General features: G+C 32.5%; 5 protein-coding genes across 6 annotated transcripts; 3 read left to right on the top strand and 2 right to left on the bottom strand.

Annotated features, from left to right (window-relative positions):
* Positions 1-3,747, top strand: LOC128397931 (tribbles homolog 2-like). Its single transcript, XM_053358719.1, has 3 exons — positions 1-580; positions 1,459-1,751; positions 2,357-3,747. Exons 1-3 carry the CDS (start codon positions 203-205, stop codon positions 3,141-3,143), a joined length of 1,458 nt encoding a protein of 485 aa, XP_053214694.1. The 5' UTR covers positions 1-202; the 3' UTR covers positions 3,144-3,747.
* Positions 3,748-4,107: 360 nt separating this feature from the next.
* On the bottom strand, positions 4,108-8,232 carry LOC128397929 (voltage-dependent L-type calcium channel subunit beta-1-like). Of its 2 annotated transcripts, XM_053358717.1 has the most exons (6): positions 7,126-8,232; positions 6,129-6,245; positions 5,933-6,055; positions 5,625-5,853; positions 5,449-5,555; positions 4,108-5,369 (listed from the first exon to the last, which is right to left on the bottom strand). In XM_053358717.1, exons 1-6 carry the CDS (start codon positions 7,132-7,134, stop codon positions 4,338-4,340), a joined length of 1,617 nt encoding a protein of 538 aa, XP_053214692.1. In that variant the 5' UTR covers positions 7,135-8,232; the 3' UTR covers positions 4,108-4,337. The 2 variants fall into 2 exon arrangements, with proteins under 2 accessions (XP_053214692.1, XP_053214691.1); XM_053358716.1 differs by having other exon boundaries at positions 5,449-5,853.
* A 176-nt stretch (positions 8,233-8,408) lies between these two features.
* Positions 8,409-10,420, top strand: LOC128397941 (mediator of RNA polymerase II transcription subunit 7-like). Its single transcript, XM_053358735.1, has 2 exons — positions 8,409-8,733; positions 9,137-10,420. Exon 2 carries the CDS (start codon positions 9,152-9,154, stop codon positions 9,908-9,910), a length of 759 nt encoding a protein of 252 aa, XP_053214710.1. The 5' UTR covers positions 8,409-8,733; positions 9,137-9,151; the 3' UTR covers positions 9,911-10,420.
* Positions 10,421-11,281: 861 nt separating this feature from the next.
* Positions 11,282-12,929, top strand: LOC128397944 (transmembrane protein 243-like). Its single transcript, XM_053358737.1, has 4 exons — positions 11,282-11,572; positions 11,665-11,827; positions 12,304-12,413; positions 12,479-12,929. Exons 1-3 carry the CDS (start codon positions 11,447-11,449, stop codon positions 12,399-12,401), a joined length of 387 nt encoding a protein of 128 aa, XP_053214712.1. The 5' UTR covers positions 11,282-11,446; the 3' UTR covers positions 12,402-12,413; positions 12,479-12,929.
* A 53-nt stretch (positions 12,930-12,982) lies between these two features.
* LOC128397927 (fibroblast growth factor receptor-like 1) lies at positions 12,983-16,679 on the bottom strand. The gene is made up of 4 exons (XM_053358713.1): positions 16,055-16,679; positions 15,156-15,986; positions 14,765-14,880; positions 12,983-14,697 (listed from the first exon to the last, which is right to left on the bottom strand). Exons 1-4 carry the CDS (start codon positions 16,074-16,076, stop codon positions 13,837-13,839), a joined length of 1,830 nt encoding a protein of 609 aa, XP_053214688.1. The 5' UTR covers positions 16,077-16,679; the 3' UTR covers positions 12,983-13,836.
* Positions 16,680-17,932: the final 1,253 nt, after the last annotated feature.

Genomic DNA, 17,932 nt, shown 5'->3' on the forward strand with positions numbered 1-17,932 from the left:
TCTTTCTCCGCTTCTCATTTCAATTCAACATCCACAACATCAACATCACCAAAACTAAATTGTCATTCAAACATGAGACTCAACTTATCATGAAGAATTGAACTCGGTTTACTTTTACATGTTCTGATTCAATTGTTACTCTTTTTTTAATCAATTTGGAAAAAAATTCGTTTTTTTTTGTTCTTCTCTTTATTTGGATTTGATGATGAATAACAACAATTCAACATTCGCCAACCGTGATCATCGTTATCACCATTCATCGCAATCATTAAATGAGCTAATTCAGACTCGCCATCATAACAGTTATGCTAATCAACAACAATCAACTTCTTCACAATCTCGTCAACTATGCATCAATTTTCAACCTTGTTCAACATCAACTGTTGACCATAAAACTGATCTTGTTAATCGGTTAATCAATTCATCCAATGGATCTAAAACCAGAGATTCTTTAATCAATAATTGTGAACCAAATTATGTTAACCTTTCGGTCGGTGATTATATCGTAATCAAGCCAACTGAGGCCAGTTCCTTGTATAAATGTGTCAATCATGTCACTTCTCAAGTCCATCTATGCAAGGTTTGTTTTTCTCTTTTGTTTTTTATTCTTTTCTCTTTTATTTATTTTCTCTTTTTCTTGTTCCATCATAAAAAAAAATTCTATTCCACTTATCACCTTCATTTCCATTACGTCAATTGTAAATATCCTCTTTTTAATCCTCCATTTTTGTTTCTCTTTTCTTCTTGTCATCGTCATTATCAATTCACTTTTTGTTCGTTACCTTATCATTCAATACCTGACATTCCCTGGTTATTTAATTTGATCAAAAGAATATCTTGTGTTCAGGTTGATGATCTTTTGGAACAATTTGTTTGCTTTTCTCTTCTCTTTGTTTATTTTTCGTTGATTGTTAATCTTTTTCCATTCTAATTCTTGTTGAATTAAAATCTTCTGTTTCCATCATAATCCATTCCCTTTCCATTTAGAAACAACAATTTCTTTTGTTTCCAAGATAATTCAATCTTCTAATCAATTCTCCATGAATTATCTCATTTATTTATTTAATTAAATTCTTGTAAAGTGAAACAAATCTCGCCATTTGATCAGCGGTTAATTACTTCTCAAGAAAGACATCCAGCATGTAGAGTTTTTTTCTTTTCTATTTGTGACTCATATTCTATTCTCTTTGTCTTCATTTTGTTCTATTTTCCGTTTTTTTCTCTTCTTTTTCTTGTTATTCCAATTGATCATCGACTAACCTTTTTTCTCTTCCCTTATTTTTTGTTCTTTCAAACACCATTTTTTTCTCTCTTCTATTACTCAATTTTCTCTTTCTCACTTCCCAATCATGTACAATAATTTGTTGTGCTGACCTTTTTTTCCTCTTCTCATGTTATTAATCTTGATTTTTTTTCTTCTCTTTCTTATATGTTGTTCTCTCTCTCTCGATTGATTAGGTTGTTGAAACGAAAAACTACCACGAATACTTGTCTATTTACATTAAATTACAAGATAATTGTGGAATTAACAGAATTCATGAGATATGTGTTGGATCAACTTACACAATTATCGTTTTCGATAAATCATATGGAGATTTACATTCATACATTCGGATGAAGAAAAAATTAACCGAATCAGAGGCTCGTAAACTTTTCTACCAGATCACTTCGATTGTCGCTGATTGTCATGGAAAAGGAATCATTCTCAGAGATATAAAACTACGCAAATTTATTTTCAAAGATCCTCAACAGTGAGTATTGATTCATCACAAATGGTTCTCCAATTAACTTCTCAGAATTTAGTAATTACAAGAGTCTCATGACCTTTTCTCTCAAAGTTTCATTCTCTTTTGTAAGACTTCACATTCTCTATCACAAGTACATGTTACTTTTACTCACATTTCCGTTCAGTATTTCACCTAAAATAGTAACAATCACATGAGCCGAATAGTCAACATCCTTTTTGATTAATCACTCATGATGATCATGATTTAAACTTTTTGACCTTTTTTCATGATTAGAGTTTACACAATCCAAATATAATCAGTAAATTGTTCATACTCTTTTTCTACCCAATTCTCCTTTTATCATGTTGTTTATTTAATCTTGTTCATGGTTAACAAACTATTGATAATCAGAGTGGTTCCTGTCTTCACAATCTATTGATAGGTTTGTTTTATTTCTGACAATTTAATTGATTATATGTTGACTTACAATCGATAATCAGCAATAAATAATTTATAAAAAGTAGAAAATAATTTTTCCTTCATTTCCCATTGAGATGAGAATACGATAAATTTTTATATTCTCCCATTCTTTTGATTGTCAAACTAACTGTTCTTTTTCATTTTTCTAGAACCAAATTGATCCTGGAAACTTGGGATGATGCGATTATCCTTCCAGATCCACTTAATGATCTTCTTAATGATAAACATGGATGTCCTACCTATGTAAGCCCGGAAATACTTTCCAAGTCAAGTAGCTGTTATTCAGGTCGCAGTGCTGATTGTTGGAGTCTTGGTGTCATATTATTTACCATGTTAGCTGGTCGATATCCATTTCATGATTCTAATCCAACCCAATTGTTCACCAAAATAAGACGAGGAGCATATCAGATACCATCCACTGTTTCCTGCTCGGCTGAGTTTATCATTCGAAGTTTACTTCGTAAACAGCCATCTGAACGGCTCACAGCTCAGGATTTACTTCATGCAAAATGGTTCACCGAAAAGGATCCATACTTAGAGCCAGATGATCTTCTTCCAGAAAGTTGTCTCCTAGAAACGGAACAGATTCAACCGATAACATATCCAACTCAGTCTCCATCATCTTCATCTTCAAGACTCACAACTGCTCCATCAATGCCATCATCACCTCTTGCACAAACTCTACCTGGTTCGTCTACTTCAACTCGTCCATTCTCAATTGCTTCCATCTTATCACCATCATCTTCAAATAATAACTATTCTTCTCATCGCCATCCTCAACTATCAACTTATTCACCTAATGCAGGATCTTCAATTAATGAGCCTAAACCTAACAGTAGATTGATCTCATCAGACCAAATTGTTCCAGACTTGACTTGGTCAAGCAATTCTGATGAATCCTTCCATTGGTCATTGACTTCTGGTCTTTTGTCTTGATTGTAAAGGTCACAGAACAAAACGTGTTTCCTTGTTTTCGTAAATGTTACTCTCGTGTCTCTCTTTTTCCATTACTTCTCAATCTCGACAAAATAGACTAACTATTCATCAGCTTTAAGCTGAAAAGTTAATTATTTGTCAATAATATTTATCGTAAACAGACAAAAGGTCAAATCAAATGTTGACTTAAACGATATGAAAACAATTATTCAATCATATCATTAACCTTTAATCTGAAAACTCATTTTAAATCAGAAAGAAAAAACAACCTAATCTTGAACAAAGTGATGCATTTTTGTTGAATTTTGATTCTCGTTCGAATATTATCCTAATCAAAGACAAAAAACACTCAACAATCAATAAGAATTGAAAGGTTAACTGTATTAATTAACTTTGTGTATCGTAAATGTTTACAAAATCAAAGACAATTATACATGTTTACTTATTAGAATCATCATAGGAAACAATATTTACCAATTTGAAACTCGTAACAAAAGCATGCAAATTGTTAACATTTTTCATCGAAATATGTAAATAATAATACCAATCCAAATTAATGTAATTAAATTAATTAAATTAATTATCTTTACAAATCATGCCCTGACATCTACTGTTGCTTCAAATTATTTCATAATCTCGATCGTTGAAATTGAAAACCTGATCAGACTTAAGAAAACAATCAATTGAGAAATAAATTAAAACGAGAAGATCAAATAAGCTTTTAACTTCAATCAACAATTAACAAATTTCCAAGTTCGAGACAACCAACATCAAGTTTTTTCTTCTCTTTTGATTTTAATAATCAATAGTTTTATTCAACCGATTCGGAAAATTTTCTGAGTTCTGAACTTTTTTTCCTAATTTCGAACCAAAAATCGACCCATGTATTTGTTTGTTGATCTATTTTACAATTCGAAACTCAATTAGTGACATTCTGACAAAGATTCACAAGTAAATTGGTTGATTTACTTTTTTTTACTCGTTGATTTATTTTCTTTGTGTACATAATCTTTGACTTTTTGAGTTTTTTGTTTATTTTTTGGTTTTGTTTTGATTTGTAATGGTGACAATATAATCAAACAGATTTTAATTTGGTTTTTTGATTTCGTTTTATGTATCAAAGCTGAGCTATTTCATCAGTTAATTAATTAGCCATTGTCAGTGTGCTGGTAACGTTTAGGTGAACACATTCAATCAGTCAAGTTGGAAAGTTCTACATGCGTACCAATGATTGTACGATGCGGCCATCGTATCGTAATAATATGAGTCGTCTATTGGATCGGGGGCACCCGGTACATAAGAATTCCAACCAGATAGATCTCTATTCATAGCACTATAGTCTCTCGCTGTACAAACCTCATGGCGAATCGGACGATGACTTTGATAACCTGTAGGCGAGCCCATGTCAGGTGAGAAACCATCACTTGCAATCGGTCTTGAACCTGGCATATCGTGAGATGAAACAGCGGGAATACGATTTGATCGATAAAGTGTCATTTCTTGGGGCATTGAACGAGAATCATGGCCATGTTGCCTTTTCATTGTTCCTTCATCGGGATATTGAGTAGTAGAAGGCATTGGTTTGGGTATAGTAGAAGAGGGAGTTCGCATAGATGAAGCTTTAACAGGTGGGTGAGTAGCTCTCCAATAAGCTTCTAAAAATTCAGATAAATGTTCACACGCGTCTTCCAATTGATTTTCGTCCAAAACTACGTCAAACATTTCAGGTGGACATTGGGCGAGTTTTTCAGCAGCAACCATTTGAACATTGAGATTTCGACTTTGTGATTTGCCACGAGATTTGATTAATCGTTGAAGTACCTTGGGTGATGAAATTTTAATATACACAGTGATGGGGGCCAAGGAAGTCTTCACAAGTTGAGAGGGATGGTTAATGGTGTCACAGTCGAGCACAACCAATTGCATAGTCCGTGCGAGCTCAAAAATCCTTTCAATCTCCATTTGGACTGCAGTTAAACATGATGAACGAGGTCCAGGTCTTTCGATTAGAGCTCTTTTATTTGGATTGTTAAGTAGCGAGCGTTTGGCTAACGATATATCCGCTGTCACACGAGTGATGATTATCCTACCTTCGAAACGATGCTTCAGAAAATCAAATATCGCTTTCTGCATCATATCCGTCACCTCATAACCCTTCAGCGAGGGGCCGACTAGAACTACAGGCCGCATAGAAGGCACAACATCGTAAGGAGGTATATTCTCGCTCTAAAGGTAAGAAAAGAAAAGATTTACAACAAATTATTAATCTAATTCTTTTCAAATCAGAATAATTAGATTAGGTTACCTTTTTGAAAAAAGGTTTACGTTTCTCTCTCGTTGGAGGTGTAGATATAGCAGTTTTACCCGTTCGAGAAAGACCTTCATCATCACCGGGGTTTTCACTTGGTTGATCTAAGAAAATGGGAAAACAATAACAAATCAGAACAACGAATATATTAATTTCTGATAGTGAATATTTACCCGGTGTTGGTGGTGTAGACCCTCTTGAATTAGATTGTGAAGTAGATAAAACATTATTAACTCGACCAGCGAAGTTCGAACCAGATCCCGTTTTACTAGCATAAAGTTTCGTTTTACTCGCTTGAGTTTGTTGGATTCGCAAATTTTCCAATTTAACTGGACTCGGAATAAAAGCGATATCACAACCTTCTTTGACTAGTCTCCCAATCCACCAATCGTTATTATATTTCTATGAATAAAATGAAACAATTAATACAAATGACGAAACTTGCGAAAATTAACAAAATTTAAACCAAATATTATTGTACCTCTTTAATATGAAGAAAATCTTTGATTCCAAAAGATACGGCAGATCCATGGACAGGAGAATCGTCGTCAATACCTCCATTATAAGCGACATTGGTTCTAACGGCAAATGCAACCGGTTTACTCTGAACGATTTAAAGATAAATAAAAAAAAGTTAATTAGTACAGTCCAATCAACGAAATTGGAAAAGTACTAACCCTCGCTTTCTCTAATTGAGCAAAAGCCTGTCGTTCAGTCTCCCGTCCAATAGCTTCTCTTTCTTCATCTAATGATAAATCGGATGATAATTGACTGTAATTCGAGTCGGCTGATCCCTGTAGTGGTGAAAAAGAAGATAATTAATATTAGAAACAAAATTAATTAATTGTACAAACACAGAAATTAAAACACAAACTAATAACTCTTAAAATATCCACTAGAGGATTATAATTATGAGTCTTATTCTGATTGATATGATTTAATTGTTACTCGTTCTGTCTCATAATATTGATTTCAGGGTATTAATTATTCAGATACATGAAAATAGAAAATGAACTAAATGACCAATATGATAAATAGTTGATGAAAAAAGCGATAACATTGGATTGAAATGGAAACAATTATATTATCACTTTAAATCAATCATCGTAACAGTAATGGTTGAATTTCCCATGAATGAATTAGTAACCATAATAAAAGTGAATCAAATGAATAAGACACAATTTAAATGGTGTTAGATTGATCAATAAATTAAATGATGGGATAGAAATGTTTAAAAAGATCCTGTAAATACAGAGAGTGAGCAAGTAAATCTCACACCAGACAATATAATTAATTGGATGAATTAATGATTTCGAGATCTCTAACAGCATAAAATCAAAGGAATAAGAGATGGAGCTTATTAACATGTGAGTATTTGGTGAGCTTGATTGTACAACGATCTTCCATTAACGAAAATGTTGATAGTAAAATGAACTGAATAATAGATTATTTCTCATGATGGAAAAAGAGAGAATCTAAAATGAATGAAGAACAATATTTATAAAAGGAAAAAGGTTCAAATGTATTATACTGAGAGAAGGAAATTTTCAATGATTAAATAGATTACTCAATGAGAATGTAAGTAAAAAAAGGAAACTAAAAGAGAGAGAAAGAGAAAGAGAAAGAGAAAGAGAAAGAGATGAGTAGAAGATAAATAGAATTAGTTTGACTTACGAATTTCATATTGGATGGAGTTGGAGATGATAAGTCTCCTTTTGATTCCTAAAAAAATGATTGTTCACCACACTAAATGATATTAGTTGGTTACGAAAAGTTATTCTCAGAAAGTCCTTTTGAAACAGTCAGTAGAGTAACACCAAAATTCACAACAACAGAGTAAAATATGTTTCATGTTACAAATGAAAGCCAAATGGTAACCAATTTGGATGAGGTTGATTTACATGATAGAATCCATTGAAATCTGAACAGGTAAATTGATCAATTAAACTAAAAGTGTATAAAGAAGAGATGGTCAAAGTAGAAGTAGAAGTAGAAGAGGTAACAAAATTAACCAACAATAATAACGAAAACAATGTAATCATTGAGTTAACTGGTGTTTAAAAATCATCGAATAGGCAAGTAAAACATTGAAAATAGATGAACATTTGAGAGAAAAAGAGAGAATAAAAGAAAGAGAATAACAAATTCGATAGATAAAACAACACTGAATATGAGAAGATGATGAAAGAAGAAGAGTTAACAAGAAGTGTAAAGATAATAAAGGTAAACGAAGATATTTGTAAACAATTGTGATGATGGTCGAGTAACAATAACAACAAGGGGGTAACAGTAGTTAAAGAATTATTTTCACAATTAAAATAAATAAAGTTGATAATTTAACATTTTCCGATAAAAGAAACAATAACAAAAGAAAATAACATCAGAATCACAAGAGAGACTAGAGAGTTTCCAGAGACGAAGAGAATTGCTTTGAATTAAGCCTTCGAAGCTTTTCATGAATTCGAGTTTGAGTGGTAGAGATGATCCAATAACATCCGGTTATGGTTTGTTTCCATTTCGAATCATCTTTCTTTCTTTCTTTCTTTCTCTTGTTCGTTAACTACAGGATGATGATGAATAAATTGTTACCATCAAAGGTTGTTGTTGTTGATCAAATGGAGGCTCCTTGGTGAGAAAGAGAGAGATCCAGAAAGAGAACCGAAAAGTGAGTACACTCAGTAAACAGAATCACTAATATAATCAATTCTTGTGCGCATCATGGTGAAAATCAGCCTTCACCAAAGAGCCGAAATTTTAACAATCACCTGTAGAAAAAAAAGAAAACATTTCAAGTAGAAATGAATGAAAGAGAAAAAAAGAAAGAAAAGAACAATCGATCATCGATGTTACACAATTTACTTTTTCTCCAATCGATGTATCGAAAAAAAGAAAGAGAAAAGAAAGAGATTCAACTGACATTATTTTCTTTTTCTCAATTGTGGTGATTTTTTGTTCTTTTATTATTATTGTCAATTGGATTTATTAATTGTTGCAATTTTTATTATTTAATCTTTTCGAAGTGTTTACTGTTTGTTACTTTTAATTTGATCGCTTTCTCATTTTCTCAACTGATTGTCACTTGGATTCTTTTAATCCTTCGATTGGTGTTTGTTGGTTTATTTAGAAAAATCCATTTCTCTTCCCATGGGCTCATCATGATGGTTTAACTAATTTATCCTTGTCTTTTTTTCTTCTTCTTTGTGTTTCTTGTTTTTTATTGGATCCATCATCGTCGTTATCATCATCTTTCTCATCAACAACAATAACACATCATTCATTTAAGTAATATTATTATTAGCTGGTAACTTCAATTGAAATAGTAAATCTCATCACCAACTTTTCTACATCATCACTCTCATCATCACTTTTGGATTCATTTATCGTTTCTTTTTCAACCTTTTGTAATTATGTAGCTTCCTTTTGATTGTGTTGTTATTTGTTGGTGATTTGCTAGTTGGTCTCTCTTTTACTCTCTTTTCATTTCTCTTATCTCTCTCTCTCTCTCTCTCTCTCTCTCTCTCTCTCTCTCTCTCTCTCTCTCTCTCTCTCTCTCTTTCTTTCTTTCTTTCTTTCTTTCTCTGTCTTTAACTCACTCCTTCGGTTAAAGAATTTATTCTGGTTTTCTTTCATCACCATTGGTGCGCTTTCTTCCTTCTTCTTCCTCTTCTCTTTTTCTGCCTTCCAGTTTTTTTGAACAAGTATGACAAGTCCAAGAGCTTCCTCGAGATCACCCATTCTTTCATCTGGTAAACTTAATTCTACTGGAAATATATCACCTTTGAATTATCCATCACCACCAAATCATCTTTTTGAACTTTACACGGAAGAAAATGTTGCTAAAGGAAAAGTTCCAGAACCACCCAAGCCCATTGTCGAAGGAAACTTCAGCATGTTTGGCGTTACAATCACTAACGATGATACTATTATCAGACCTCTTGAAGCTCGTGGAATCAAACGCCTTTATCCCAGAGAATATGATCACAAAAGAGAACTTAAAAAGATGAATTCATCTATCTTAGTTAATTTTCTCGATCTATTAGACGTGATCATTAAGTGTCCAGATACAAATAAACGTGAAGAAAAATGCTCCGATATTGCAATGTTATTCCTCCAGATGCATCATCTTATCAATGAATTGAGGCCCTACCAAGCAAGGGAAACATTAAGAGTTACTCTTCATAATCAAAGGAGACAACGTATCGAGATAATTAATCGACTTAATCGTCAAATCGATAAAGTTATTGAGATGATAGTAAACTCAACCGCCAATATCCCCGATTTACCCAAATTAACAGAAGTTCTTGAACAATTGCTTCATTTTAACAAACCAGCAAACCAGAATGGTAAAGAAACTATTAAAGAGACAAATGTAAAAGATTTATCAGATCAAAGCATAAATCAAATCAATGAATTTGATTCACTCATGTGTGATATCGTTGATCAAATTCCTCAAGTTTGAGATAATAATTAATCACGACCATGTACCAATGGTGTTAATATAAAGGAAATGGCAAAGATGACAAAAAGACAAGCCACTAATCATAAAGACTAAGACAATTTATTGTCAATTTCATCAAAATCATAAAACAAATTAAAGGATAGAGAAGTAAAATTATATTTAAATATCCAACAAATGGACCGGATATTAAATTATTTCAACAAATATTGTCTATTGGATCACCTCAAACCCTTTATATTGCAATATAATTGTCTCCAGTGAATTAAATACAACAATTAAATTGGAAAACGAATTTCAATTGTTCCAAATCATCATCAATCAACCAATCATAACAACAAACATTGAAATTAAATGTATCTTGGATTATGGCCCTTGTCACATATAATAATAATGTCAATTTCGGCAGATATTTTTTTCTGACTGATCAACTACAATCTACCCTTAATTAATCCAATTTGTATATTTAATTTTGCTTGACTTATTTATAAATTCAATTTCTGTAACTGATAATCAATTCCAATTGTTATCAATGGCTATACCAAATTCATTCCAACTGACCGATTACCTTGTGGTCTTATTTGTTTTCGCCTTAGGGTTATTGATACTTTCAATCATTTTCCTTTGTGTTGCTGAATATTGTAAACGACGACAAGAGAGGAGAATCCAAATGGCCCATAATTATCGATATTATGATGACACAGAATCCGACGGAGGTTCTGTAGTCGAATCAAGGTCAAGTTTAGAACGATTCAGATTAAAAGGCACGAATTCAGTGAAAACGTCCTACATGTCATACGGTTTTCCACTTAATTCAGGAATCACCGGTACTTTAGCAGATAAATCAATTTCCATTGGCAAAGCGAGTCTCATTTTAGCTCCAAAAAGCGTCAAGAAATCATTTCGACCCAAAAAATATTGATCCATTTAAGTTGTTAATTATCATTAATATTTCTTGACAATTAAACAATTAAAATACAAACAATTATTGTGAAAGTGATAAGGATTGTGTGATTATCTCTCGTATTTGATTTGATTAGGATAACCACTAAATGATACAATCAGTTAATCATCAACTTATTCAGAACCTTAAGTGTAAAAGTTTCATCTTTCAATTGTGTCGCTTTCGCGACTTTCGCGTTAGTGACCTTCGCTTGTTTGTCGCTCGCTCATTTCAATCTTTACCGAAAAACCACTTGCATGTAAATAGTAAATTAATTGACATTAAATCTCCAGCAATTAACCGACTCTAATTGCAAACAATTAATGACAATCAATGAAACGATTAAATTGATTGTGAACAACAAACTGGGTGTAATTACCACACACCCCTAACAATCAGCTGATCGGGAAAAAAATTTTTCTTTTCTGTTTCTCTCACTTTGTTTTTCTTTCTTCAATCTAATTGTTGATTTAATTTATATTTTAATTGTTTATCATTCTCAAGTGTTTTATTTGATTTATTAGCTTGTTTATTTTCTATTAATTGTCTTTAATTAATGTTCTTTGTCCTGATTTGTCTTGAATGAGATCATATTTATGAGTATTCCCGATCGACCTGCACAGTTACCAAGAGTAACCGAAACGGATCCTATTTTTTCACATGGAAGTCAGGGGAGTATCAATGAGCGATTACCTCTTTTCGGTGACAGTACAAGTCAAAGGGTAAATTGATTGTCATGTTTAATTCTTAATTAACCTTCATCTTAATTGATTGTCGAATAGAAATTAATTTATCTCTTCATCTTCTTCTCCAGGATCGGCTAATCTCCATTGGATTGTCAGTAACATGTGTGCTCTTGATTATCGTACTTACGGTGACTCTTTTCTTTAAGCTCAGTTTAATCAATATTGTTGCTTTGGTAATCGTTTTCTCTATCACTGCATCTCATGCTGTCTTAATTTACTGGTATAGATTAGGTACTAATCATCTTCTTTTTTTATCATCATCTTCTTCTTTTAATAATTTCTGTTTCCTTCTCTTACCTGATGGATCAAGTTCCTTTTGCGGCTTTTCTACAAAAAGAAAAAAAGAATTTTCTTTTCTCTTCTCTCTCACTCACTTTTCTCTTCTTCTATCTTCACCTTTTTCTTATGTGTCTCTTTTCATCATAACTGCAAAAGTGAATTTGAAAGACGAGCTAAATATCAACCAATTAAGCCTGACAATTATCCTCTTGACATGATATCTCATGGCAAGTGATTAACCACTTATCTGTTTGACTTTTCTCTCTCTCTCTCTCTCTCTCTCTCTCTCTACCCATTAATAGTTATTTAAGTATCTTGTCTGATTTAAGAAGAAGAATTAAATGAGAAGAGAAAAGAAAATCTCTCAATGAAACCGAAACTCAATTTTCATCAAATTCTAATCTACTTTTGTCTTCTTCTTTTTTCAGGTGATTTGGATCCTAAATTTCGTCTCCTATTAATATGGAATTCAGTCAACTTGGTGATTCTTTGTATTACCATGTTACTATATTACCATCATTCCTAATCTCTGACCAAAGTAAGAGAATGAGAAACAATTAAATTGCTGGCAAATACTAATTCTGTAATTACATCTTCTTCCAGAGACTCACCTTTCCTCCACTTCCGTATCAATATCCACCCAAAGGCTGCCAAATACAATTAACATTGAAGAGTAACCATCAAAGTATTACATTGATCATTTAATCAGATTGCAAAGAAACGTTACTTAGACAAACTAAATTGTGATTTAATTGTGTAAATAATTTGTTTTAAAAATAACCATCAATGCCTAAGGTAGTTAATGGTTGCAAAGCTCAACAATTAAACGTTAATTTACTTTTGGATGGAGATAGAGAGAGACAATTACACCTATTTTTGCACCATAGAAACAAGAAGAAGATGAATATGGAATGGAAAAACATTAATTCTAATGTGATTTATATTTTCTCATGAAAATTTAAAACTAATCAACGAATTAACATTCGCTGAATATATTTATATGTATTTGCAGTTTTGTGTTTCTTTTGATAAATCAGCAAATTATATCATTTAATCACTAGAAGAAGCTCTTGATTGACACGTTGCAAGAAATCAAATTGTTGTTAATTGTTTGTCAAGGGAAAGATAATTTATTTTTGTGACCATTTTTTTATACAATTTGTATAACAATTATTGTGAGAAAAACAATTTACAATTTTTTCAGGGAAACAGGAAAAGGAAACTGTTGATTCAACTAAAATTGAACATAAATAGTAAGTAAGATGATTGTATTAAAAAAGAGAGAAACAATTTACAAATGACTAGGCTGAGGCCGTAATCTTGATAGAGTTGATTAGTTAATCATAACTCGTTAATTATCACTTGAGGGCTTCAAACAAGTTGAAAAAAAAGTTTTTCTATTAAAAATCTAATGAAAATACAAATTCGAAGATGAAACTTTGATCTAATTGGGTTTGATTTCTAAATTGTGACAAAATGCTTTCAAGTTCGGGTAACGATTAGTGAACAGTTTGATTAACTTTCACTAAAATTGCGCAAACACTGATTAAGTTAAACAACAATTAAAAAAAATGGACAATGAGAAGAGGAACAAGTTAATTAACATTGATAATAATTAAGGATATTATTAAGAATCATTAAGGTTTTCTCATCTAATTTTGGCACAAATAGACAATTAATTAAGATTGGTAATGAATCGGTTAATTAGCTTGTCTAATTGAAGGTAATAAAAGCAATTAAATTGTTTTTGAAGCGACAATTAATTGATCAGCATTGGAAGTGTCAACAAACCGATGCTAATTGTTGGAATGATTATTGTTTGGATTTTACTTTGTCTGATTGATTGCAAAGTCTTGTGAGATTATTGAATTAATTGTAAATACTGTTGGCCATTAGGATGATGATGATTTCGATGAAAAAAAAAGGAATGAATTTAAATTAATTGCTAATTGTTTACGAATTTAAATTACACCAAGACTACGAGTTGTCGATGGAGATGAAGATTTATCATGAATAACGGCATTGGTGATCTTTTGGTAAGAAGCATAGTTTTTAAATGACCGTTGGTAATCAGCTGATTTCTTTTGATAATGATGATGATGATGAAGATATGAATAGTGACCATAATTGCTGTGATTCGGCTGATTGTGGGAGGTAGAAGCGGAAGTGACCGTTGTTGATTGATGAGGAATCACATTGTTGTTGGATGAAGATGAATGATTAAGTGTCGGTGGTTGAAGGTGTTTAACATGATGATGATAGCACGAAGGGTGATATCGCTCTTCGAGGATTGGGAACTTTGCCGATGCATCGAATTTAGAAATTGGGTCAAGTAATCGTTTACCTCCTTCCGTTAATCTTTCTCTTAATCCTTTACCTCTTCCGCCATTTACTCCGATTAATCCTGATTCGATTGCGACTCCTCTTCCTCCTCTCCTGTGGTCGATTAAGCAGAAAATGGTAACTGTTATCAAAACAATTAGCGCAATTGTGGCTAAGACAACGATTAAAATAGCCCAATAGTTGATCCCTTGAAACCCCAATCCACCTCGAAGTTGATTCATTTCAACCGCCGTGGCCACAGTCAAGTAACTGTCACGATAAACGTAACCCTCGTAATTGACCACCGAACACAAATATTTCCCAGAATCGGCTTGATTAACTGAATCAATTACTAATCGATGAGAATAGATTCCTTCTCGTTTATAGACATTAGAACTCGACTTGAGTGACTTGAAGTATTCACCGTCGATCTCAATCAGAATACCTCGATCTTCATCAGGATTTTCGTCCATTTCATCCAGAGTCACTTCTTTCAACCACTGAGAGAACAATTAACAAACAATTAGAAAACTAAGAATAACCTTCGATGATCAATTCTAAACTCACCTTAACTACTGGATCTAATTTAGATCTAAATCGACACTCGAACCAAGCAGTTTGACCTGAAAGGACAGTCTTGTTTTCTGGATTAATACCAATGATTTCTGGTCTATTAATTTTATCTGTTTAAAATTGAGCAACAAATCAAATTAGTAACTTTTCATAATCATCATAATTGAAATTAAGAGATTATTGATTCTAATTAATCTTCATCAAGTGGTGATACTTTTTTACTTCAAACATCAACAACAATCAAGATAATCATAAAGTGTTTCCAAAGATTCAATGATGATATGAATGATCAAATTGATCAAATCAACAAAATACTAATTGACTGGTGATAAACATTCATTGATTGATTCATTTCGATTAACAATCAAAGTAAATTAAAACCAACCTGTGATTGTCACACTAAATGTCGCGTTGATTTGTCCTTTTAGATTCGTGGCGACACACATGTAATAACCAGAATCTTCGAGTCGAGCCTCATTGAAATCGAGGATTCCATTGGTTCGAGAATTTCTCCCCGACACTTTGGACGCACTGATCGGTGATCCATTTTTGTACCAAACAATTTCGGGCCTTGGTTTACCCTCCACATGACAACGAAGTCGCAAAGGTTTCCCTTTGTTTTTCTTAATCTCTTTCGTTGTCGGTGGCGTTAAAAAGTACGGTGATTGAAGATCATAATAATCACCGTCACTGTCAAATCTACCGATCGATTGACCAACGGCCCCATTTCCGTCTTTCAAATTGTTCACAAAATTAAGATTACTGTTCACACTATGAATCTGTTGATTGTCATTATTATTGTTGTTGTTACTGTTGATGTTGTTGTGGTTATTGTGGTTGTTGATGTTTATATTGTTGTGATTTATGTTCAATTGATGATTGTGATATAAACGATTATCACCAATCGATGTGAATCTCCTTACACTAAGATCATTTTCACCGAGAATGCTCAGCGTTATATTGGCATCGACGGAGCCGAAACCATTGACCGCTTTGCAAGTATAAACACCGGAATCTTCAATCTGAGCGAATTCAATTTTCAGGTAACCATTTAAGGTGACGAAGTACCGATGAATATGATCAATCGGGACATTGTCTCTCATCCATTCAATGATTAATCGCTGAGGGTCAGCGTACACTGGACATTGAAGTTGAACCTTAGATCCAGCTCGATAAATGACTGGATTAGATTTAGGAGATGCTAATCGTGGTGGAGCTGAAGGATAGACATGATAACAATTAGAACTGATTAAGAGCGAGCAATTAATAGAGTTACGAACTCACCTTTACTGTAGCCATCGACCATTATAATTATCGAGTAAATTGGATGATGATGATTAGTGAGAAAACTGGTAAACAATTTAAATGCATATTCCGATCAATTGAGATCCCAAGATGGTTAAGACACAATTAAGATGTATTGACGATTGATAGAGATAATTAATTGGTGGAAAGTGAAGAAATGTAATGAAATTGTATTGATAATAATCTCAGATGATTTTCATGGTATCTTGAGGAAATTCAGTCGAATGGTTGATCATCATCATCTTTTATTGGAAGAAGATGATTGACACCATAAATCGATTAAAAGGTAAAGAGAGAGAGAGAGAGAGAAGATAACGAACAATTTAGAGAATAAATAAGTTTAATTATTTTTGTTTAGAATCGAAAAACAATTGAAACAATTAGATGAACATAATTAACGAAACCAAATTGAAATCAAACAGTTAACATAATCAATGGACAATAAAAGGTAAGTTGATGATCGACTGAGAAAAACGGTTACCGATTCAAAGGAAGAACAAATTGAAACTGATGATAATTGTTGATGGTGACGAAGTGAGAATGATGAGGATCGATGATGATTAAGATGATTAGAATGATTAATAAGAGTTAATTAATAAAGATGAAAGGAAATTAAAGACAAGAGCGGGATCACCTTAATGAGAAGATGAAACTTTTAAGATAAATTAAGTTGTTCCCTTTAATCGTTAGAGGGCGAGAATCACAAGTGATATTCAAAGTTAAACAACAACAATTATCTCAACAATTAGGATAATTATGTTATCGCATCAACTTAATACATTATCATATTTGATTAATTATTGATCGAACCTTAAATCTAATTACCAGCGGTTGATTAATTGGACCAATTCAGAGCAACGATTGAGCCGAAATTGGAAATCGTTTCGATTTCAAATGAACAAAAGTTTCTCGATTGTGATTTCGATCTCGATTTCGACTCTGAAAGTCCAGTTAATCCTTTTCATCATCATCTTTCTCTCTCTCTTTCTCTTCTGTTTAATAATTGTGACAATTAGCTAACGGGTAACAGTTAATTTGTTGGAATTGTTGATTAGTTGAATTCCAAAGGATGAACTACATTATTTTCTTGCGGTATTTTGATGAGAAACAAAAGCCAAGAGCCGATTTATTTTCTCTTTGCAACTTCTGCCGCATTTTCCATTCTCTTCTGTTATCACAAGTTCTTCATCATCTTCATTAATCTAATTATCATCTTCTGCCTTCTCCCTCCCTCTTTCTCTCTCTCTCCATCACTCTAATCATCTACAGTTCGTTTTCATCTTCATCTTATCTTTGATTCTTGTCTGTGTTTGTTTGACTCTTGATTACCTTTTCTCTCTCTCTCCGAGTGATTTTCATTTCTAATTGTCAATAGTTGATTGTTTTCATTGGTTCATCAGTTAATTTCTGAATAAACAATTACGATCAAGAATAAATTAAGTTGATCGAAAATGATTTACCTTTAAAAGTGAGAACATAGAAAATAGTTTCATTAATCCCTCATCTTAATACTAATACTAATCTCTATGCAAAGATGAATTAATCGCGATTTGATAAATTCTTGAAGATTTTCTTTTCTATTATTGATAATATCATGGGAACGTATATTCAAATTCTCCGCTCTTCAGCCTGATCGTAGATGCGCCGAGGTCAATTTCCGCTCATAATGCTTTTACTTGTCTTCTTTATTTCTCAGTTTCTTTCATTTATTCCGATCTTAATTAACTAAAGTTCATTTTTCTTTGATTCATCTACTCTGACTAGTAATATACTACTAGTAGTAATGTCTGTCTGGCTTAACGAACCTAAACCAACTAAAGATGAAGTATTCAAAATTCTGGACGATAAAATCAAAGA

Source organism: Panonychus citri, unplaced genomic scaffold (genome assembly GCF_014898815.1).
Source record: "Panonychus citri isolate SS breed McGregor unplaced genomic scaffold, ASM1489881v1 Contig00040, whole genome shotgun sequence".
NCBI lineage: Eukaryota > Metazoa > Arthropoda > Arachnida > Trombidiformes > Tetranychidae > Panonychus > Panonychus citri.